At 41.3% G+C, this 24,455-nt stretch overlaps 1 protein-coding gene across 2 annotated transcripts in view; it reads left to right on the top strand.

The window, feature by feature from the left end:
* Nucleotides 1-24,455, top strand: part of ap1g1 (adaptor related protein complex 1 subunit gamma 1) — a 128,256-nt gene that overhangs the window by 33,403 nt on the left and 70,398 nt on the right. For both annotated transcript variants that reach the window (XM_085991587.1, XM_085991588.1), the window contains 4 exons: nt 1,289-1,413; nt 13,077-13,218; nt 21,335-21,431; nt 22,953-23,029. In XM_085991587.1, coding sequence (XP_085847713.1) covers nt 1,289-1,413; nt 13,077-13,218; nt 21,335-21,431; nt 22,953-23,029 — 441 coding nt within the window. The remainder of the gene's footprint in view (nt 1-1,288; nt 1,414-13,076; nt 13,219-21,334; nt 21,432-22,952; nt 23,030-24,455) is intronic.

Raw genomic sequence — 24,455 nt, 5'->3', positions numbered from 1 at the left:
AGGAAGGACATGAAGGCTTTGGAAATGGTACAGAAGAGATTCACTAGAATGGTTCCAGGGATGAGGATAGACTGGAGAAGCTGGGGTTGTTCTTGGAGCAGATTTGATGGAGGTGTCTAATATCATGAAGGGTTTAGATAGAGTAAATAAGGAGAGAAACGGTTTCCAATGGCTTGAAGGGTCAATAACCAGAGGGTACAGATTTAAGGTGATTGGCAAAAGAGCCAGAGGTGACGTGAGGAAAAACTTTTTAACGGGACAGGTGGTTAGGATTTGGAATGCAATGCCCGATAGGGTGGTGGATAAAGATTTGATAGCTTTCAAAAAGGAATAGGATAAATACTTGGAGTAAACATTGCAGGGATATGGGGAAAGAGCAGGGGAGTGGGACTAACTGAATTGCTCTTCAGAAGAGCTGATGCAGACTTGATGGGCTGAATGGCTGCCTCCTGTGCTGTATTATTCTATGATTCTATGAAAACTGTCTGGTTTCAGGTATGTATCTTAATTGTGGGCAGAAGTCCTGCCACACTGAAATTGTGCCTAATTGTGCAAAAGAGCAATATCTAGGCCTTTTGTGTTTAAGCAGTAAATGGTAATATCATGGTGTTGAATCTGAAATCAATAGTGTGATTGAGCCTAATACATTGCCCCCTTAACTTGTATTTCTATTCTTTTTCTTGAATTATAAGTAACCGGTTCCCCCTTTTTTTTTAAACTTTGCATAATGTTTCCTCTTGGTTATCTTTTCAGTTTGTATTGTTCCTCCTTAACTATCTATATTTGATGCCTTATTTTGACTTGGGTAGATTTTGGAAGTACCCAAGAATTGTTTAAAATTCATCCCTGTAGTCATCTCGATTCCAGTCCTTTTTTTTGTGGTCCTTTTGGTGTTGGAGCAATTTATTGAACTACTTTGTAGTTCCTCATCCCATTCACAGCCTATACAGGTACCACAGTATTTTTGTAACTGGTACAGATTTGCCTGTAGTGTTATTTTATGACTAGCCACAGGTTTCCCGTCATGCTGATGACCAAAACTGTCTAAACAAGAGGGCAGTGACTCCTTTTCCTATGAGCTCTCTTTTTAGTGTTCTATATTTAGTCATTTAAAAAAAAAAATTATCGATCAACATTTTAGTTGTCTGAACGCAGAGCCTAAATTTGGGATGGTCTAGATAAAACTCTGTGGATGAGCTTATACTACGTGTGTTTTGCTCCTTCTGAATCATTAACATTGTTGTCCTGTTTGTGAAGTATTTTACATGTGCATTTTTGTTCTCTGCAGTTGGAGTGCCTAAAGCTGATTGCCTCACAGAAGTTTACAGACAAGCGAATTGGTTATCTAGGTGCTATGTTACTGCTCGATGAACGGCAAGATGTCCACTTGCTCATGACAAATTGTATTAAAAAGTAAGTACAGTACTGTCTAAAAATAAATAAATAAATAAAAAAAGTAATTTAATTCAGTCTTGTGTTGAGCAGCCAATTTGTATATTTATTTTACTTCACTAAGCAGTCAAAGGCTGAAATTCTGAATGTAGCTTTTAAAACAAACTGCAAATTACAGCTGGATTATTCTAAAATTAACATCACACTATAAATGCTTTTTATATCTGTTCGTGTTCACTTTTTAATCATTTGTTGATCTTACCATTTCGGAAACAAGTTTTTAATGTTTTCAAGTCTTACAACCTTATTTTAGTCTTGGTGTTCCTCTGCACTTAATATCGCCTCTAATGTTGGTTAGTTGGTTTTGTATTTTTATAGTTTAAGTACCAGGACTGAGCAGGTAATCATATTGTATACTGCAGAAATTGGGATGAGATGTTTCAAATGCTAGTAGATATATGCAGAAGTTGGTGGCCTGATCTGAAGCATTGGTTGAGGCTATTTACAGTCTAGTAGTTTAATTGGAAGATCTGATGGTACAGTTAGGGTCAGGGTCCTCTGGTGGTTATCTTTTTAGTTTTGCTGTGTGTAGTTATTTAAGGCACTTTTACATTTATAAGTGTACTGTCAACGACAGGTGCACGGTACTCGTGTTATTAACATGAACCTGAACTCCACATCTCTGTGGCCTGGGACCCAAATCCAGGAGCGGAGGTCAAAAGAATGGAAAACAAATGCCTCTTTCATTGCCCTTCCAATGGGGAAGCAGCAAGAATAGGCAGTAAAAAGACAAGCGTAGAATTTGGAGGTCAAAGGGTCTGGTTAAGTGCTGCTTTTACACTGACATTACTGAACCTTTGTGTTCCCAGGAATGCATTCAACTTGGATATGCTCTGCAGTCTGTTATTCAGCAAGAATATTTTATTTCTTTAGGCAGCAGTTCCTTTGTTAATTGTCATTGGCAGAGACCTGCTGCCTTTTCAAATGCCACTGTGGTTGCCACGCAATTTCCAAGACCAGGTGTAGAACAGGTTAGGGATAGGGATCCTGACCTGGTGAACCAAAGAGAACTTTTGCTATTGCAATCCAGAGTTGTCTGTATATTCCAAATATCCGTGCATTGCTATTATGATATCTGAGAGGATTTTGCAATCAACGGCCAAGCGACAGCGCTCGCTGTTGACCTCTTAAGAAAGCTGCCCACAAACTTTTAGCGGGCCCTGTGGCGTCTTTCACTTTTCCCAACATTGATTTCATTCTGGTGCCAGCTATCGGGAACCTCTGGTGTCCAGCAGCAGTGATGACGTTCCCATGCACCTGCTGCCCTTGTCCTTCTAGGTGGTAGAGGTCGTGGGTTTGGCAAGATTGGCGAGTTGATGCAGTGCATCTTGTAGATGGTACACACTGTAGCCACTGTGTGCCAGTGTTGGAGGGGGTAAATGTTTAAGATGGAGGCCGGGGTGCCAATCAAGCGGACTGCTTTGTCCTGGATGGTGTCGAGCTTCTTGTGTTGTTGGAGCTGCACTCCAAGTGTATGCCATCACACTCCTGACTTGTGCCTTGCAGATGGTGGAAAATTATGACTTAGTACGCCATTAAAAAAATCAGTTACACCTTATTCAACAAGGATTAACTTTTTCAAGGATTTTTACAGCGAGAATAGAGTGTAAAAAGTTGAAGTTCGTGTCAATTCAGTGATTTCTAATTGATTTCCATCTGCGTGGACTGCAACAGTGCATCCTATGGAGGAGCAGGGTATCACAGACAGTAAATTCAGGATTTCTGCGTTTAAATGTGCACGTGGAGACTCCAGAAGTTGCTGTCAGTTGAGTAATGACTGCGAACGCTGACTGTTTCGCTGTCGTCACGACAACTTCTGGGCCCTTGCTGCAGCATCCTTCTGTGAACATGTGAAGGTTTCTCTAATCCCAACAGTCCTAACTGAAACAGATCACTAAATTTATCAGGCTCCTGAATATTGAGCTGCACAAGCTAGGGACAGGGTCACTGGCAAGGCTTGGAAGCTAAGCAGAGCCAGGCCTGGTTAGTACCTGGAGGGGTGACCATCAGGGAAGACCAGGTGCAGAAGGTCACGGAAGGAGCCACGGGAGGAGCGGCTGGTGAGCAGGCCCGGGCGGTGGGCTGAAGATTGTCGGACAGGAGGAATGGTGGAAATGGAATGGCGGCACGCAGCGGCTTTGCTTCTCCCAGTCATGGGAGCTTGCAAGATCACATTTCGTTGTTCATGTACTTGTGCAATGACAAAGTTGAATTATTATTATATAATTATTTCCCGTCCCCCCCCCCCCCCCCCCTCTTGAAGCTGAAAAGACTAGAAGGAAAGTTTATATTTAAAGTTGTTGGAAAACAAAGCACAGTCTGCGATTCTAAGTATTATGTGCTTCTTCAAACCGGTCTCCTATTCATACTTAGAATGGTGCAGTGCAACATTGCCTTTAAGCTGCGTGGTTGCGCAGTTCATGTGCAGCCGGCTCACAGGCTTTTAAATAGGAAAAGCCACGCATGCGCAGTATTTTGAAAGGGCTGCGCAGCCCCTTAAAGGAAACATTGATGCAGGGAATGACTTAAGTATTTAACCTCTTGTAAGTGAATTATATATGTACTTATGAAGGAATTATTTTTGGTGCTAACTATTGGTAAAAGGCCGTCTCGGCTCAGTCCTGGTGCTTGATGCGTTAAGAGCCAGTTTGATTTATTTTGGTGTTATACAGCCTCTTTCACTCAACTGTGGGAGTTCTAAATGAACAAAATCATAGAAACCTACTGCACAGGAGGAGGCCATTTGGCCCATCATGCCTTTGAAACATAGAAACATGGAGCAGGAGTAGGCCATTCGGCCCCTCGAGCCTGCTCCGCCATTCAATGAGATCATGGCTGATCATCCAAATTCAGTACCCTATTCCTGCCTTCTCTCCATATCCCTTTAGCCTTAAGAAATATACCCAACTCCTTCTTGAATATATTTAATGAATTGGCCTCTACTGCTGCCTTTGGTAGAGAATTCCACAGGTTCACCACTCTCTGGGTGAAGAAATTCCCCCTCATCTCAGTCCTAAATGGCTCACCCCTTATCCTTAGACTGTGACCCTGGTTCTGGACTCCCCGACCATTGGGAACATCCTTCCAGCATCTAGTCTGTCTGTCTAGTCCTGTTAGAATTTTATAAGTTTCGATGAGATCACCTCATTCTTCTAAACTCCAGCGAGTACAAGCCCACTCGACCCAATCTCTCCTCATACGTCATTCCTGCCATCCCAGGTATCAGCCTGGTGAATCTTTGCTGCACTCCTTCCATGGCAAGAACATCCTTCCTCCGATAAGGCGACCAAAACTGCACACAATATTCAAGGTGTGGTCTCACCAAGGCCCTGTACAACTGCAGCAAGATATCCTTGTTCCTGTACTCCAACCCTCTCGCATTTATCCACGTTATATTGCATCTGCCATGCTTCTGCCCAGTCACCCAACCTGTCCAAATCATACTGGAGTTTCTCTACATCCTCCTCACAGCACACACGCCCACCCAGCTTTGTGTCGTCTGCAAACTTGGAGATATTACATCTAGTTCCCTCGTCCAGATCAATAATATATATTGTGAATAGCTGGGGTCCAAGGACCAATCCCTGCGGTACCCCACTAGTCACTGCCTGCCACTTGGAAAAAGAGCCGTTTATTCCAACTCTTTGCTTTCTGTCTGCCAACCAGTTCTCTATCCAAGTCAATACTTTGCCCCCAATCCCATGTGCCTTAATTTTACACGCTAATCTCTTATGCGGGACCTTATCGAAAGCCTTTTGAAAATCCAAATACACCACATCCACTGGTTCTCCCTTATCTATTTTACTAGTTACGTCCTCAAAAAAATTCCAGTAGATTAGTCCAGCACGATTTACCTTTTGTAAATCCATGTTGACTTTGTCCGATCCGGTCACTTTTTTCCAAGTACTCTGCTATTACATCCTTTATAATGGACTCTAGCATTTTCCCCACTGCCGATGTCAGGCTTACCGGTCTGTAATTCCCCGTATTCTCTCTACCACCCTTTCTGAACAGTGGGGTAACATTAGCTACCTGTCAATCCATGGGTACTGTTCCAGAGTCTTATTGAATTTTGGAAGATGACCAGTAATGCATCTACTATTTCTAGGGCCACTTCCTTAAGTATCCTAGGATGTAGATTATCAGGCCCTAGGGATTTATCAGCCCTCAATCCCATCAATTTCCCTAACACCATTTCCCTACAAATACTGATTTCTATCAGTTCCTCCCTTTCATTTGACCCTATGGTGGCTCTTTGCAAGAGCTGTTATGCTTAGTCCTACATTCCTGTTTTTTGTCCCTAACGCTGCAAATTCCTCATCAAGTATCTGTCCAACTCTCTTTTTAAATTATTTATGGACTCTGCTTCCACCACCTTTTCATGTAAAGCGTTCCAGATCCCGAAAACTCTGAAAAAATTCTTATCTCCCCTCTAGATCCTTTTCCAATGACTTTTTGAATCTATGACCTCTAGTTATTGACCCGCTCGCCAGAGGGAATATTTTTTCTCTATTTACTGTATCAAAACCACTCCTCATTTTGAAAACCTCTATTAGGTTACCTCTTAACCATCTCTGTTCCAGGGAGAACAGTCCTAACTTTTCCAACTTCTCATAACTGAAATCCCTCATCCCTGGTAACATCTTGGTAAATCTCTGTACCCTTTCTAATGCCTTCTTTTCTGAAGTGTGGTACCCAGAATTGTCCACAATACTCTAGATGAAGCCTAACCAGTGGTTTATAAAGTTCTAGCATCTCTTTGCTTCTTTATTCTATCCCTCTACCTATATATAAATAAATAAATATAACCCATATGCTTTTTTAACCACCTTATCAACTTGCCCTGCCACCTTTTAAGGATTTGTGCATATGGATACCAAGGTGTCTCTGTTCATCTACACTTTTTCAAAAATGTGCCATTTATACTATACTGTCTTTCCATATCAGTCCTCCTAAAGTGCACCACTTCACACTTCTCCGCATTGAACTCCATCTGCCATGCTTCTGTCCATTTCACCATCCTTCCTGTCATCCTGAAGCCTATAACTATCCTCATCATGATCATCTGCTTTGTCAAGTTTCATATCATCTGCGAACTTTATAATGCTGCTCCCTACACCTGAGTCTAGGTCATTTATAAAAACTGCAAAGAGTAATAGACCCAGAACTGACCCTTGAGGAACACCACTGCAAAATGCTTCTGTCCTAAAAACATCTATCCTCCACCACCCTTTGCTTCCTGTCACTGAGCCAATTTTGTATCCATACTGATACTTTCCCCTTCATTCCATGGGCTTCTTTCCGTCGTCTTTATAAGCCTCCTGTGTGGCACTCTGTGGAATGCCTTCCGGAAGTTCATATATACAACATCTACTGCACTACCTTGATCAAAGAATTCAATTAAGTTAGTCAGACACATCTTACCTTTAATAAATCCATGCTGGCTTCCTGTGCTCTGAAATAGGATTTGCCAATTCCATTGTTGGTTCTTCAAGAATCTATCAAATTCAATGGTAACTGTTGCATTTCAGTTTCAAAACATGATTGGTCAAATTACTTTTCTTCCACCCAGTAGCAGTTTCTAGCTTTGGAATAAGACACCTGTGCTAGCCAAGAAGAGAATTTTAACTTCAGTGATTTGTGTTTTAATCATCATGTAACTATGGGCTGCAAGTTGCTGCCATTTGCTGTAGCTGCCTCCTGTTGAATTTAGTGTGACCTCTTCCACCGAGAAGGACAACAGCATCAATATTGTGGGAACACCATTACCTCCATGTTTCCTCTAATGGCAACATATGTTGCCAGTCCTTAATTGTCACTGGAGCAATATTCTGAAATTCTCTACTAAACACCATCACCACAAGTACTGCAGCAGTTCAAAGTGATGGCTCACCACCACCTTCTCCGGGTAACTAAGATTGGGCAATTAATGCGGCCTTGCCAGTGTTGCTTATCACGAGAACAAAAAACAAATTTGATTTGGACCATTTCTTTGAAGAACTGACATGTCAATTAAAGGACTAGCTTATGGAGGTTTTTTGTTGCAGTCTTGTGTAGAATCATAGAATGCTTCAGCACAGAATGATGCAGGCTATTTGGCCCATCACACCTGTGCTGGCTCTTTGAAAGAGCTATCCAGTTAGTTCCACTCTGTCCCCATCGCCTTGTAAAATGTTTTCCCATTCAAGTATTTATTCAATTCCCTTTTGAAAGTTACCATTGAATCTGTTTCCACCACCCTTTCAGGCAATGCATTCCAGATCGCAACAACTCACTATTAAAAAATGTCCTCGTTACCTCCAGGTCTTTTGCTTATCTTAAATATGTGTCCTCTGGTTACTGACCTTTCTGCTACTGGAAACATTCATGGTTTTGAACACCTATCAAATCGCCTCTTAACCTTTGCTGCTCTAAGGAGAACAACCCCAGCTTCTCCAGGCTCACCACATAACTGAAGTCCCTCATCCGTGGTACCATTCTAGTAAATCGCTTGTGCACTTTCACCAAGGCCTTGATATCCTTCCTAAAGTGTGGTGCCCAGAATTGAGGCCTAACCAATGTTTTATAAATGTTTAGCATAACTTCCTTGCTTTTGTACTCTATCCCTCTATTAATAAAATCAAAGTTCCCATATTCTTTTTAACCTCCTTTTTACCTTATACTGCCACTTTTAAAGATTTGTGTACATACACCCCCAAGGTGCTCTCTTCCTGCACCCCCTTTATGATTGAACCATTTAGTTTATATTGCCTCTCCTCATTCTTCCAACAAAATTGTACACTTTGCACTTCTTCTGTGTATCTGTCTCTGTTCTCCTGAAGTCTGTTACTATCCTCATTGTTTACCACATTTGTTTCATGTCCTCTTTAAACTTTGAAATTATGTCCTGTACACCCAAGTCCAGGACATTAATATATATCCAAGAAACAGTGGTCCTGACACTGGCCCTTGGGGGACACCACTGTATTCTTCCCTCCAGTCTGAAAAACAACCATTCACCACCAATCTTTTCTTTTAGCCCCATGCTGCCATAGTCCCTTTTAATCCCATGGATTTTAATTTTGCTAACAAGTCTGTTATGTGGTACTTTCAAAAGGCATTTGACAAAGTCCATATACATATCAAATGCTCAACCCTCTCCTTTACTTCAAATAACTCAATCAAATCCATGCTGAAGTTCATTAATTAGCCCATAGTTTTCCACGTGCCAGTTAATTTTGTCCCATATTGTCTGTTTCCCACCAACAAACATTGGGCTGACTGGCCTGGAGTTGCCGGGTTTATCCCTCGCTCCTTTTTTAAATGGGGGTGTAACATTTGCAATCCTCCAGTCCTCTTCCCCTTTCCTTCCCCCCCCCCCCCCCCCCCCCAAACCACCATCATCTGAGGAGGATTGTTAGATTGTGGCCAGAGCCTCCACAATTTCTGCCCTTCAGTAACCTAGGAAATTGGTAGGCAAAACTTGAGGCCAAAGTCCAGAGACTTCAGCACAAAAATCTAGGCTGACACTGCCGTGGAGTGCTGCACTGTTGGAGGTGCCGTCTTTTGGATAAGACCTTAAACTGTGGCCTTGTCTGTGCTCTCATGGGCGTAAAAGATCGCATGGCACTATTTCAAAGAGCTGTGGAGTTATCCCCAGTGTCCTGGCCAATATTTATCTCTCAACCAACATCACTAACAGATGACCTGGTCGTTGTCGCATTGCTGTTTGTGGGAGCTTACTGTGTGCAAATTGGCTACCGCATTTCCTACCTTACAACAGTGACTACACTTCAAAAAAAATACTTCATTGGCTGTAAAGCGCTTTCGGACATCCTGAGGTTGTGAAAGGCATTATATAAATGCAAGTCTTTTTTTAGGATGCATTCCATCCGGACCGTGACTTACTGAATAATGCCAAAATGTTAGTACCTCTATCTATTATCCTATCCAATATTGCTACTATCTCTGACTCCTACATTGGCAGCATCCTTTTCTCTCGTGAAGACTGATGCAAAGCACTTATTTAGTACCTCAGCCATGTCCCCTAGAAGAAGATTGCATTTTGCCTACCAATTTTTGATTCCAATCCACCTGGGCCAGATCCCTTTTCAACTTGCTGAAGTTAGCCCCCCTCTAGTTAGTATTTTTGCGCTTCATTGTACCTTGTCCTTTTCCATAACTTTAGTACCTCAATCATGCCCCCTGCCTCAAAGAAGATCTAATTTTTGGTCCCTAATCAGCCGCACCCTTCCTTTAACTACTTTTTTACTATTTTTAGATGGTTATAAAAGACTTTTGCATTCCTTTTTATGTTAGCTGCTAATCTGTTCTCATTTCTATAATCTGCCCTAATTTTGGCTTGGTGTCAATTTTTTGGGTGTTATAGCCGTAGTAGTAACTATTCTAAACCTGATATTATGATCACTGCTTTCCCCACTTCATTCCCCTGAACTAGATCCAGCACTGCTTCCTTCCTCATTGAGCTGGAAGTACGCTGATCAAGAAAGTTCTCCTATACACATTTCAGGAATTCCTCCCCCTCTTTGCCTTTTTTGCACTGTTATTTTCCAAGTCTATATTAGGATAATTAAGCATGTCGCACTATTCTTGAATGAAAAGGCAAGCAAGAGACAAAGTCCAAGGCCTTTGACAATACCACTTTAAATGTTGTGGAGAGAATAGAAGATGGCATGGAGTATGAGGCTGTAATGCAATCAATATACAGTAAATTCTCATTTAAACGGCACCTAATCAACCGGAATTCTTTAATAACCGGCAAAATAGATAACCAGTAATCTTGCTGAATCATCCATTTTTCGTTTTTCTGAATCTGAGTTTCCCGCAGTGGTCAAGTTACTGGTTTTTATTTTTTTTGTTAAAAATTGCCTACCTCTTATCTGGAATTTTTAATCAACCAGCACCATCCCGGTCCCGTCGGTGCCAGATATGAAAGAGTTTACTGTATTCTGATTGCATGCTAGTCTGAGTGGTGAACTGATTAACTTAGTGGTGTAGAATACTGCTCTTTCACCTTCTGGGACCTGACGTTAAACCTATCCCAAACCAATTGGTTGAAAATCTCTGCCACCAGTGAAGATTTTGAGATGTGTTGAAACCTATTCAGCTTGTGCAAATTGAACAGATGCTGATTGAGCTTCCCCATTGGAGCTGCTGACTCGGTCAGCTTCTTGCTTAAAATTTGAATCTAGTTTAGGTAGAAGAGGTAGGGTCATAATTTTACGCATTAAATTTGCATTTTTCAGAAGTATTACGGGAAAATTGTTGCACATGTCCATATCCATGTGATGTGAAGTTTCTATTGTAAATGCTGGAGAGTTTTGATGTTTAATGCTATGCACCTAGAGCTACAATGTTGTTGGGAATGGTGATTAAACAGCATGATATGGGATGAAGGGCTCCAATTTTAATTTAAAATTTATCTAAGTTTTTCAAAAGATGCTTTATAAATACAATTTCTTATTTTAGATGCTCTCCAGGAATCCCACAGCACCAACCAATCAAATACTTTTGAAGTGTGGTCACTTGCTATATAGGCAAACACAGTAGCTGATTTTAGGCACATCCAAGGTTCCGCAGACAGCAGTAAGATAAATGACCGGTTGATCTGTTTTGAGGGATAAATATTGACCTGGTTATCGGGATAGCTCCCCTGCTCCTCTTCAAATAATACCATGGAATCTTGTCTACGTGAACAGTCAGACGAGGCCTTGGTTTAAATATCTATCCAAAAGTCAGCATCTCTGATGGTGCAGCACTCCCTCAGATTATGTGCTCAAGTGCCTGGAAATAGCTTGAACCCACAAACTTATGATGCAAGTGAGAGTATATCCTATACCACAAGGCTTTCAGTGCTTTACTATGTTCCAGGATCCGTGGTGTATGACATTTTTGTGGTTACGATAAATATTACATCACCATGTATTAATATGGTGCATTGCTGTGCTAGGGATTCATAGAACAGCTATGTGCCCACAATTCCCTCATAGTGAACCTCAACTGTGTTGGTGGAGGTGCCAAGCAGCTACTTGACACTTTGCTATACAAATCTCTCTGGCCTGTAGTTGCATATGTCTGAATACCTAGCTCAAATAGAATTGGCAATGGAATAGGTGCCAGTTCCCTTCACATTCTTGGGAGAACATGGTATCTTAAGACTCTAGGCAATACCAAACATTGGCAAACTGGTGTGGATTCTGTTCTGCTTTATGGCTGACCGGATTATAGTTTATAATAGTGATTCCTCACAACTGCTCACTGGTGGCATTCCAGTTTGAACGTTGGCTCTTTTCAGGGGGAAGGAAAGACAGGCAATCGGAGGGAAACTAGAAGGAAGCCATGTCATTCTAAATTAATTGTACTTGATCTTGGCGACAGAAATTTAATTTTTCAGGAACATTTCTGTTCACTTTGCAAAGTTGGGCTTTGTTGGATTTATTCTAAAAGCTTCAAAAACTGGGATTCTAGTTTGAAGTATTTTTGAGGAATTTATAACTGAAAATGTTTATTAATGAGGACTTATGGGGTTGGGGGTAATGTATTAGCATGGATAGAGGATTGGTTAAAGGAAACAGAGTAGGAATAAACTGCTCATTTTCAGATTGGCAGGCTGTTACTAGTGGGGTGCCGCAAGGATCTGTACTGGCGCCTTGGCTATTTACAATCTATTAATTACTTGGATGAAGCGACTGAGTGTAATATATGTTTGTTGATCCAAATCTAGGTGGGAAAGTAAGCTGTGAGGAGAACAGTCTGCAAAGGGATATGGACAGGTTAAGTAAGTGGGCAAGAAGGTGGCAGACAATATAATGTGAGGTTATTCACTGGTAGGAAGAACAGAATATTTTTTAAATGGTGAGAAACTATTGAATGTTTGCGTTCAGAAAGGCAAAGTTAACGTGCAAGTACAGTAAGCAGTTAGGAAGGCAAATGGTATGTTGGCCTTTATTGCAAAGGGATAAGCGTACAAGAGTAAGGAAGTCTTGCTGCAATTATACAGGGCTTTGGGAAGAACACACCTGGAGTACTGGCGAGTTTTGGTCTCTGTACCTAAGGAAGCATATACTTGCCTTGGAGGGGGTGCAACGAAGGTTCACCAGGTTGGTTTCTGGGATGAGCGGGTTGTCCTGTGAAGAGATTGAGTAGCATAGGCCTATCTATGCTCTCTGGAGTTTAGAAGAATGAGAGGTGATCTCTTTGAAACCTAAAATTCTTGCAGCGTTTGACAGGGTAGATACTGGGAGGATGTTTCCCCTGGCTGGGGAGTTTAGAACGAGGGACCACTGTCAGAATAAGGGATCAGCTATTTAGGACTGATGAGAAATTTTGTGAATCTCTGGAATTCTCTACCCCAGAGGGCTGTAGCTGCTTAGTCATTGAGTATATTCAAAGCTGAGATTGATAGATTTTTGGGCTCTAAGGGAATCTAGGGATATGGGGATTGGGCAGGAAAGTGGAGTTGGGGTTTAAGATCAGCCATGATCTTATTGAATGGCGGAGCAGGTTCGAGGGGCTGTATGGCCTACTACTATTTCTTGTTTCTTGACTACTGTAATGTTAAGCCCATCTTGTGAAACTGCATCATGATTCTACATTAATGGGATTTTTTTTAACCGTTTCCACAGTGACATGAATCACAGTACTCAGTATGTGCAGGGCCTGGCTCTCTGCACACTCGGCTGTATGGGATCATCAGAGATGTGCAGAGATCTCGCAGGAGAAGTGGAAAAACTACTGAAAACATCCAACTCTTACCTGAGGAAGAAGGTAATGGATTTTGATACTACAGTCTTGCTGTTGCATTTACACTTACTGTAGCATCAGTTTTAAAGCAGTTTTGAATTGCTGCAGATATAGTGTTAATTGCAGCCTAAATCCAAAGTCAGGCCCAGACCTAACACCAGAGTGAAGCGGTATTCGTTTCCCAGGAAGACACAGCCTTGCTGTGCTTCATTTTGTGGAGTCTGTTCGGGCTTCTAAGCATGGTTTATACTATTTTAGTATCTGTGTTGAAGTAAGCCCCCAAAGTGCGGACCAAGTGATGTACAAGGTCGACGTCACCGGCTTGTTGTAAGAAAGACAGACCAACTGATTGAAGTCACAAAGGTTCTCCCCAGGCCGGAATAAACCGTTCAGATCGCTGTCTGAATCCGACTCCACTGATCTCCTACCAACGTTCACAATTATACAAAAATCAAACCCCTGCCCTAGGGGCGGGTGCAAAGCTTATCAGCATATACAGAGTTATAGCTAAATGGCAATTATAAACCGTAACATTTAATCCTTCCAGCCGCCTACAAACTCTCAGTTCTGTTATCAGTTGGTCCTGTCACTTTCTGTGACTGGGGCCTCATCTTAATTACTTTACAACCATCTAGTTGTCTCTGACCAGGTGGTTTGCTTGTTACATGTTTTCTTTGTCCTTGTTAAATCTCTGCAAAGCACAGATTCTGACCTTGCCTTGGGTTGCTTCTGCAAAGTAAGCACATCCTGATTAGTCCCACCATACTTTGATGTAATGGAACCCTGTTGAGTTTACAACAAACGAATTCTTCAATATGTTATCTTGTATATGTGCTGCCTCGCCTGGCCGAGCAGGCATCCTCCCCAATCTTCCCACGAGTTGCTCTGCAGTTTAATTTCTCAGCATTTGAAGTCACTTAATCATGTTTTTAAAGCTTAGCTGGGTAAATGCAATATACAGACCCATATATCGTTTAACTCGGTATGAATTAACTCATTACCTCCACCTTGTACATTGGTGCTACATTATACATATTCTAACATAAAAATTAAAGTATAATAGTAATTTGGTTACTTCAGTGTGAATCCAAAATTGCTTTACACTACTGCTGAGCTTTTGTAGTATAAAAGCTCCTTTAATTCAAAATGGACTTCTAGGAATTTAAGTTCTGCAAAATCTGGTGTACTTGCTACAGCATTGGGAAATGTTGCACATGCAACTTTTGAATTGATGATCAGTCAAGAAAAACATCAGTGACATGAACAGGTTTGCAGGTTATATACATTGACTGTAGTGGTAAACTGTCTGTTAGTTTGAATCTGCCTCTCACTCAAACTGGAGAGTTAACGGGGAAAGTAGCAGAATAGGTAAACAAAAGAAAGAAATGAGAAACCAAGCATGAAAAGTGTTCAAGGCAAACTAAACTACTTCAAATATTAGGTGATGGTCTAGTTTTATATTTTACCTAGTGCTAACTGTGAATAATGTGTATAATAGTTGTACTGTAAATGGATTTATACAAAGGATATTTTATCTTTTTATTTTGCATGACTTGACATTTTCATAAATTTTCTTGTGCCATTTACTTAAATAATTTTAACCCACGCAAGAAATAAAAATTCCATCAATGTGTTTTTCTTTTGATGGTGTTTTATTAGTGATATTTTGTTTATTGTTTGAAGTTAGTTGATAGTCCTCAGATGTTCAAGTCTACTAGTTAATTCTACTAGTTATGGATGTGAGTAGTCCAAACATTACATAGTAATGTAACTAACTAACTGCATGGAATTGCCTTTTGCATCTGCTGGTGTGATACTGATTTAGTGTTGTGGGGCTATACCTTCATCTAGTGTGTGGGATCAATCGTGAAGTTATGTGTTGAGACTGGATAAATCAATTTGCTGTCGGATGCTCTACAGCAATGTTCCCTCTAAATTGTCTTTGTTGTGCACGGCCTGTTTATTTCAATACTAGCTGGGGGAGCCTGGCTTTGCCAGGGCTGTTTTGGGCCAGGCGGTTTAAATCGAGTCCCAGGCTTTGGGGCCTGTCTGTGTCCCTCTGTGAATCTGCTGCCGGGCAACATTTCTACCTTTTTTAATAGCTTCAAAGATGAAAGTGATAGTACTTATAAAACGTTTTTGGTAAATGTGATGTTATTTTTAAAAGAGATACTAACTTTTTCGAAACTGGATGAGCAGATTTTGAGCTGGAAGTAGTGAAGCAATGGCTGCCCGATGCCTGAGTTGAAAAGCATTAGTCCCACCCACAGACGCAGTGATTGGCCAACCATCCGGCGACTGAACTGTAGGATTGGTCAATCGTGACGGCACAGGATTGGTCGACCTTGACGTCAGTCAATCGATGCTATTAGCAGATAATGAGTTTAATTTTGAAGGTTTTTTGCATAACGCGCGAACAATTTTAGTCCGACCGAAAAGTAAATACGCTTATGACGGTTCTGGAATCGTCGGCTTTCTTTCGACGTAGGTACGCTCTAACTTTCGAGTTTATTCAAGACAGACAGACAGACGGAATGACAGACAGAAGTATCCTTTTATTTATTATATATATATATATATATAGATATGTGGTCCCTTTAAATTTCTGTGCATGCGCAGTATTTCAAATGGAAAAGCTTGTGAGCGGCCTGCGCGGTACCTTGCAGATAATTGTGTGGTCGCACATGCGTGCAGCCTAGAGGGAACATTACTCTACAGTTAAGAATTTGTGTGAGCAAAACCTTGATTAGGTGTTGAGATGTGCATTGGATGGTACAATAGTCTCGGTTGACCTGGTGGTAAAACAATATAATATTTCTTTGCAAAATCATCTATAAATTTAAATATTTTGAGTAGATGCATACTTAGTGAAGCAGTCAACTATAAAAATTAAACTAAGAATGGGATGTCCATCTTCAGGGAGCACGGGTCCAAGGTATGTTAGATAATTCATATGGTTTGTTGCATGTATCAACTTATTGCTTATATTGACTTGCTACTAATTTTGTTCCTCAGTATGGTTCTGAGACACCACTGTGCAGTGACCTATTCAGGAATGATTTATTCCAACCTTTGTCAGAATTCAGTGCAGGTTTCATTAGCCTTTCTTGGTATAGGTGTGAAGAACATCAGTGAAGGAGCTATTTGATAAGTACTTTTATATGGGTCTTTACTAAAGAAAAGGATGCGAGACCAGTGAAGTGGTTGAGATCAAGATGAGTTATTATAGATATTAGTTAGACTAATGGGAGACAAAGTGCCCAGGATTCATCCTAGGATCCTGAGGGAAGCAATTGCCAAGCCTCTAGAAATTCTGTTCTATTGTGTGCCAGAGGATCGACAGTGGTCAATGTAGTGCCTATTTTTAAAAAGGGAGACTGTGCTAATCCAGGTAATTACAGGCCAGTTAGTTCAACATCTGTGGTAGGCAAAGTTCTCCAAATATGAAATTATCTTGTCTCTAAATGAAGAGAAAATTGTTAAGTTGCCAGCATGGATTTCAAAAGGGATTATTGTGATTGACAAACCTGAGTTCTTTTGAGGAGTTAACGGACATCGTAGATAGGGGAAATGCAATGGATGTAGTGTCCATGGACTTGAGGAAGACCTTCGACAAGGCACCACAAGGGAGATTACTAAAGATTATAGGGTATCTAATTAGGGAGAAGATGGCAAACTGGATTACAAATTGTTTAGATGGGAGAAAACCTGAGTTGCGTGCTGTTTCTCTGGTTGCAAGTGATTAGTGGTGATCTACAAGGCTTGGTTCTGGGACTATTCTGTTTCCTGTGAATATCAATGATTTGGATATAGGACTAGAGGGATTGGTGTTGAAATTTGCAGAGGATACCAAAATAGGAAGTTAACTTTAGAACACGAAAGGGAGCTGCAAAGGGATATTGATTAAGATGGGAGAATGGGCTAGTAGGTAGCAGATTGCATTCCATGTCAGTCAGTATGAGGTGATACATTTTTTTTAAAAACAGTAATTATAGTCAATGGTTTTGGGGGTACAGGTTCACTTTTTTTTTTTTCGTTCATGGGATGTGGGCGTTGCTGGCAAGGCCCATATTTATTGCCCATCCCTAGCTGCCCTTGAGAAGGTGGTGGTGAGCCGCCGCCTTGAACCGCTGCAGTCCGTGCAGTGAAGGTACTCCCACAGTACTGTTAGGGAGTGAGTTCCAGGATTTTGACCTAGTGACGATGAAGGAACAGCTATGTACTTCCAAGTCAGGATGGTGTGTGACTTGGAGGGGAACTTTGAGGAGGTGGTCGTGTTCCCATGTGGCTGCTGCCCTTGTCCTTATCAAATCAAATCAACTTTTATTGTCATTGTTAGTGCACAAGTGCAGTACAACGAAATGTAGGCTTGCGGCTCCTGAGAGTGTACATTTAGATTAAGACATTTAAACATTCAACATACATTTGGCTTGTAATACATTAACATAAACATAACCATAATAAAGTGCATTGGCAGATGTGCAGGCTTTAGAGTTTATTTGTGGAGTTCAGTAGGATGACAGCCCTGGGAAAGAAGCTATTCCTAAACCTGGTCATACGGGTGCGAATGCATCTGTAGCATCTCCCAGATGGCAGGAGGGCGAACAGACTGTGGCTGGGGTGGGTAGGGTCTTTGATGATGGACTGTGACCTCCGTAAACAGCATTTCTGGTATATGTGCTCTATGGTCGGTAGCCGGGTGCTGGTAATGCGTTGGGCAGTTTTGACTACCCGCTGCAGGGCTTTCCGGTCATAGTAGCTACAGCTGCCATACCATACTGTGATACAGTTCGTCAGGATGCTCTCTATTGTGCAGCGGTAAAAGTTAGAGAGGATCAGGGGTGACAGGTTACATCCCTTCAGTCTCCTTAGGAAATATAGGCGCTGCTGGGCCTTCTTCACCAGAGGAGGTATTGAGGGACCAGGAGAGGTCTTCCGTGATGTGGACTCCGAGGAACTTAAAGCTGTCCACCCTTTCCACCACAGCCCCATTGATGTGGGTGGGGGTGTGATGCGCCATCAATTACTCAAAAGACTGAAGTTGAGCGAGTAACAATCAGGCTTTTATTAACTAAAGAATGAAGGTCTAGTCTCGAGTGGTCGACCCGTCCAGAATACTAAGGGACTGGGAGGTAGTCACTTATATACCTGGAATAGTGGGAGGAGTCCGCCGAGGCATGTCCAGACCTGTACCTAGTGGAATACACATACAGACACAGACAGGTATGACAGTGGTTTACCACAGGGTGTGACTTCCGCCTGTAGACTTCCTGAAGTCCACAATGATTTCTTTGGGTTTCTTGATGTTAAGGGCCAGGTTGTTATCGGCGCACCACTTCACGAGATGCTGGACCTCCTCCCTGTAGGCTGACTCATCGTTGTTGGTGATCTGGCCTACTACCGTGGTATCATCCGCAAACTTGATGATGGTGTTGGAACCATGAACAGCCACACAGTCGTGGGTGAAGAGGGAGTAGAGGAGGGGGCTCAGCACACATCCTTGTGGGGCCCCCGTGTTCCGGGTCCGGGGGGGGGGGGGGCGGTGTGGTTACCTAATTTGACAGACTGGGGTCTGTTTGTTAGGAAGTCCAGGGTCCAGTTGCAGAGGGAAGTGTTCAGGCCTGGAGTTTGGTGGCCAGCTTGTTGGGGACGATAGTGTTGAATGCTGAGCTGTAGTCTATGAACAGCATTCTGATGTAGGTCTCCTTACCATCTAAGTGATTCAGTGCCGAGTGTAGAGCAGTTGTGAATGCATCCTCCGTTGATCTGTTTGCACGATAGGCAAACTGGTGTTGGTCAAGAGAGGCGGGAACACTGGCTTTGATGTGAGCTAAGACCAGTCTCTCAACACTTCATTATGATGGGTGTGAGTGCAACAGGTCGATGGTCGTTCAGGCACATCACAGCCGTTTGTTTTGGCACAGGAATAATGGTAGCCATTATTAGGTGGTAGAGGTCGCCGGTTTGGGAGGTGCTGCTGAAGAAGCCTTGGCGAGTTGCTGCAGTGCATCTTATAAATGGTACACACTGCACCCACGGTATACCGGTGGTGGAGGGAGTGAATGTTTAAGGTGGTGGCTGGGGTGCCAATAAAGTGGGCTGCTTTGTGTTGGATGGTGTCGAGCTTCTTGAGTGTTGTTGGAGCTGCACTCATCCAGGCAAGTGGAGAGTATTCCATTGCACTCCTGACTTCTGCCTTGTAGATGCTGGAAAGGCTTTGGGGAGTCAGGAGGTGAGACACTTGCCACAGAATACCCAGCCTCTGACCTGCTCTTGTTGCCATGGTATTTGTGGCTGGTCCAGTTAAGTTTCTGGTCAATGGTAACCCCCAGGATATTGATGGTGGGGGATTTGGTGATGGTAATGCCGTTGAATGTCAAGGGATGGTGGTTAGACTCTTGCTTGTTGGAAATAGTCATTGCCTGCCACTTGTGTGGTATGAATGTTACCTGACACTTATCAGCCCAAGCCTGAATGTCATCCAGGTCTTGCTGCATGCAGGCATGAACTGCTTCATTATCTGAGGACATTAAAGGTAACACCTTGGCTTAAGGCTACAAATAAAAGCAAATTGAATTGTAGCTTTTATCACGCGGTATAGAATATAAAAACCAAGAGGCAATGAGTCTACATAAAACCTTAAGACCTCAGTTGTTGGAGCATTGTGTGTAGTATTGGACTCCACACTATAGGATGGATCTTGAGGCTTTAGTGTACATTGCTGATTCAATAGGATGGTGCCTGGTATGAGGAAATACAAATATCATGAAAGATTGAAATATTGGGGCTTTCTTTACTCTGTTATGCACCAATTTGCTGTGTTTTGATTTTGACAAGTCAAATGTACTATGGCGTAAGTTTGTAAGTGGAGTTTGGGTGAGGAAGGATCTTTTGATTTAAACATTTGGCGGTATTTGTTCAAAAAATAAAACTATCATCCTTCAGATGCAGAAACCCCACTGTTTGTCCTTCAACCTTCTCTTCTCCCTGACCAGGACTACTTGGCATTTCCTAAAATTCTTGTTTTGTCACATCAAGCTGCCACCTCTTCAGAAGAACTGAGATGTGTGGCCAGAGTAACATTTTTTATGTAAAGGAGGTGGAGGGAGCAAAAGATGATATGCTGGCATTGCTCATGTGGCAGTTTTTATAGGTGGGGTGTTCTAGAGCATTGGTTGGTTATGTTCTTCCCTCAATTTCTCGTGCACTCTCTTTCTCTCTCACACACGCGTGGTGGAAATCAATAACGTTTTGCAGCACCGGAGACTTCCACCTATCGAATCTTTACCAACTCTCGGAGCTTAGTCCTATTCTCCTTCCCTTTCCCCATACCCATCTAAATTTTTGTTTGTTTTTTCTTTAGTTTTGTTTTATTTCGCAGGTACTGTGCAACTAAAATGCTGCCAGTGTATTTCAATAATAGACTTATAAATATTGAAATACAAAAATGTAGAGGGGGATTTCCTATGGCTGAGTGGGTAAATGCACTGCTGTGTGTGTCACTGAGCTGTACATACACTGGCAGTGACAGATTAGAAGTGGGGGTATTAGATTTGGCTTTAATGTCCATGGAGTAGAAAGGGAAACGGCAGTTTGAGATCCCACTGCTGATGTCCAGTAACCCACTGCTGGCATGTGTAAGAACGTTAGATGAGGGTATGAATTGGGCTTGGTTATGACGCAGCCCCTCAGACAAGGTTCACACATGAAGGACAGTACGAGAATGCTGCCCATGCCAAGGAATGCATCATTGTCAGAAGAGCAGAACATTGGAGCGGATGAAGTTGCTGCAGAGAAACAAAGTAACCTTTCTAAGGATCGTTGAAATATTTAGCACAGATCATGCTACCGTCAATCCATTGCTTCTGTATTGAGTCAAATAGTTTCACAAAAGAGTCACACTTTTTGTAATGTGTGTACAATCCTGTGGTAAGCTGAATTTTTTTGGCCACTTTTCATGGGTACATTGCAATAACTAAATCAATAATATTTGAAAGACTTTTATATAATTCTGTACCCAAATTATTGTTTGTGGGCTGGTTTGAATTGATGTTTAAAATGCTTGCTTGGAAAATTTTTACATTATAGTCTTTGCTCTTCACTGGAATTGTCTGAATTCAAGTATAATCTTTTTTTCCAGGCAGCATTGTGTGCAGTACATGTAATCAGAAAAGTGCCTGAACTCATGGAAATGTTCCTGCCAGCTACAAAAAACCTGCTGAATGAAAAAAATCATGGTAATGTGTCCCATTGCAAATGTGGATCTTATTATATTTCTGTAATCTAATTTGATTTGAAAGTAATTTCTAGTAATGCTGAAATAGTAAGTAAAAATATTTTACTTCAGTTAATAAATTTAAGTTATTTTGCAATGCATTGAACCCAGGAATGAAATATCACCTCAGCACATTGCCAGGATGTGCACCATGTCAGCCAGCTTGCAAATGAAATGATAATCTCTGGGTAATTCTGAACATTTAGCAAATGTAGTTATTCTAAAGATCTGTTTGCATCTATAAACCATCAGTCACAATCTGTGCTCCAGAACGAGGAAGAAGCCTTAAATAGCAGCTGGATGACGTGTGTCTTTTATGGAACTGGATGTTTCTCTGTTCTCTTCAAATCTGTATTTTCTTCAGAGGGAGCAGTGGTTTTGGTAACAGGGTTAGACGTCATGATCTCTCGTATCTTGGAATTGAATAGTGCCTTGTTGGTCTCACTACTATTTGGGATGGACCTGATGCCTTCACTACTCGGCCACCCAGCACTTGCTAACTTCCATTGACAGCATGGCTATTAAAATGTAGTGATTTCTAGATGGGGATATATTTTTTTAAGTTATGGATACCTTCATATTTGCCAGAAAGTCCTTTACTAGTGAAGTTTATGCCTGTGTGATGATCCCTTTTTAAGTAACTGGATTTATTAAGATTTCTTTGATTAATAATAGTTGCTTTCATTGAGGTAATACTTCATATCCTATTATATAGCTCTAATCCAAGCATCATGTTTCTCTGCAAATTTATTGTATTTTCTGGATGTATAGTTAAGTACAGACTACATGTCGTGAGTCTCATTGTGTTGCTCTCCCGGGATGTCCTATAGGAAGAGTAAAGTAGATTTTTCCATAATGAAGCACTATCACTGAAAATAATGGCCACAGGGCTGTTTGATATTTTACTTTTTTTGAGGTTTTGACTGGTGGTCCAGTTAGTTGGTGCGTTCTTACATTTCTGGGGTTGTGTTTGATCCCATTGATGGGTCTGAAAGTCTCACTTGTAAGAGTTCAATATGAAATGAGGTTGTTCTTAATTGGCTTTGGGCCTACAGCAGAAAACTACCCTTAATTTAGCATCGTTAGCAGCCTTGAAGTCCATAATGATGGATTATCCAGGAAATGTTATACGGGGGTAGAAGAGGGCTGCTATTTCTGAGATTAAGGCGGCAAGTTGTCAGGCTAAAATAAAAGGGTCTTAACTCTACATCTAACTGGGGTGGTATTGGGCCTGCATGTGTTTGATGTTGACTCTGGGTTCCTGAAATGAGAGAGTATTCTGAGTGCTGACATCATTAACCTTGACAAACGCTAAAAATGACTAACTTCATGAAGGAAATAAAAAACAAACTGGTTCAATACAAGTTGAGTATCTCTCGGCTGTAATACAGTTAGCATTTAATTAAGTGTACATTCTGAACTATTTTAAACACGGATTTTAAAATTTGCATGTCTATGCTGTTTGTTTACTTCCCCAACCCAGGTGTCCTTCACACATCTGTTGTCCTACTCACGGAAATGTGTGAACGAAGTCCTGACATGTTGGCACACTTCAGGAAAGTAAGTGGCCATATCTTTTTATGTTCATTAGTCTAATTACAATGTGTAATATGGTTAAATTGTCCCACAATTGTGGTTGAAGATTAGACATTTTTTATTCAACAATTATTCACGTTTCTTCAGCTGCACAAGCACAATTCCTTGCACTTGGGGCTGTAATTGTAAATCTCCTTGGAATTAAATAGATTTATGGATGGGTTAGTAGAAAGTAGTCTATTGCACCCCTGAACCTCATGCAGGATCAGATTTTTGTTTATAATAGTTACCAGGAAATGTTTAGTTGAAACAGAATTAAATGTGAACTTACTATTATGTAAGTAGTAATTGAATTTTAAATCCCTCCAGAATTGCAGGCAAACGATTTTTTTTGTTATCTTGTAACCTAAAATCACGTTCTGGCTCTCTAATTTGTTTTGGGATGATACAGATTCTGCATTCTAATTAACCCTGAAAAGGTAGATTTTCAAGGTGGCAACCGCTGTCCCTTGAAGAGGTGAGACAGCTTACGTTGAGTATCCAAGTACGTCTATGCTTCTCATTGTTCTAATTCGTATTTAAAAAACTGGCTTAAAAAGTTACACATTTGTGGGATCAAAATATTGATGGAACTGTCGAATATAATTCTATGAGAACCTAGTTTTTAGGCCTTCCCTCCTTAGGCCCCTATTTCTCTTTTGGATATGTCTAACCTTTTTTAATGGAGCTTAGAATTAGCAAAAGGACTGTGTTTAAGGATCAGTATTCTCTTGTTTAGAAGTCAAATTTCCCTAATTAACTTGTTGATTTTAATACTGCTAGAGAAGCCAGCTATAAAAAGGAACCAATGGATACAAAAAGTAATGAGGTGCAAAAAGGTATATGAAAAACTTGCAAGGGATTTCAAAGCTAACAATTTGTTTTTAATATATTGGGAGAGAGGGGGAATGTGGGCCCATTAAAGACAAATGCAAGTATAATACTATAAAGCACAGTACAGAAATGATAGACTAGTTAAATAAGCAATTTCTATCTGTTTTTGCAGAGGAAGAGGAGGACAAAATTCCAACAGTACAAGGGCACCTAAAATCAATCTGGGTGGGGGACGATCTATTTAAGTGGTAATGGAGAAAATAATGGGACAAATCTCCAGGACCCAATGTTTCCACCCCAGGGTATTAAAGGAAATTGGGGAAGAAATTACAGATCCGTTGGTCATAATTTTCCAAAACACACTAGATTCAGGAATCATGCCCTTGGATTGGAAAATAATCAATGACACTTCATTATTTAGGGAGGGAGAGATAAGCCAGATAACTTGCCAGTTCAACATCAGTTGTGGGGAAGTTATTTGAATCTACATCAGAATAATAGCTGATCAGAGTTGACATGGATTTGTGAAGGGTAGGTCATGTCTGACTAATCTAGTTGAATTTTTGGTGGAGGTCAC

This window comes from Somniosus microcephalus, chromosome 6, assembly GCF_052327205.1.
Source record: "Somniosus microcephalus isolate GS21.2 chromosome 6, FLI_Smic_1.0, whole genome shotgun sequence".
In the NCBI taxonomy this organism is placed as follows: domain Eukaryota; kingdom Metazoa; phylum Chordata; class Chondrichthyes; order Squaliformes; family Somniosidae; genus Somniosus; species Somniosus microcephalus.
The sequence above is the reverse complement of the archived record's forward strand: the minus strand, read 5'-3'. Positions and strand labels throughout refer to the sequence as shown.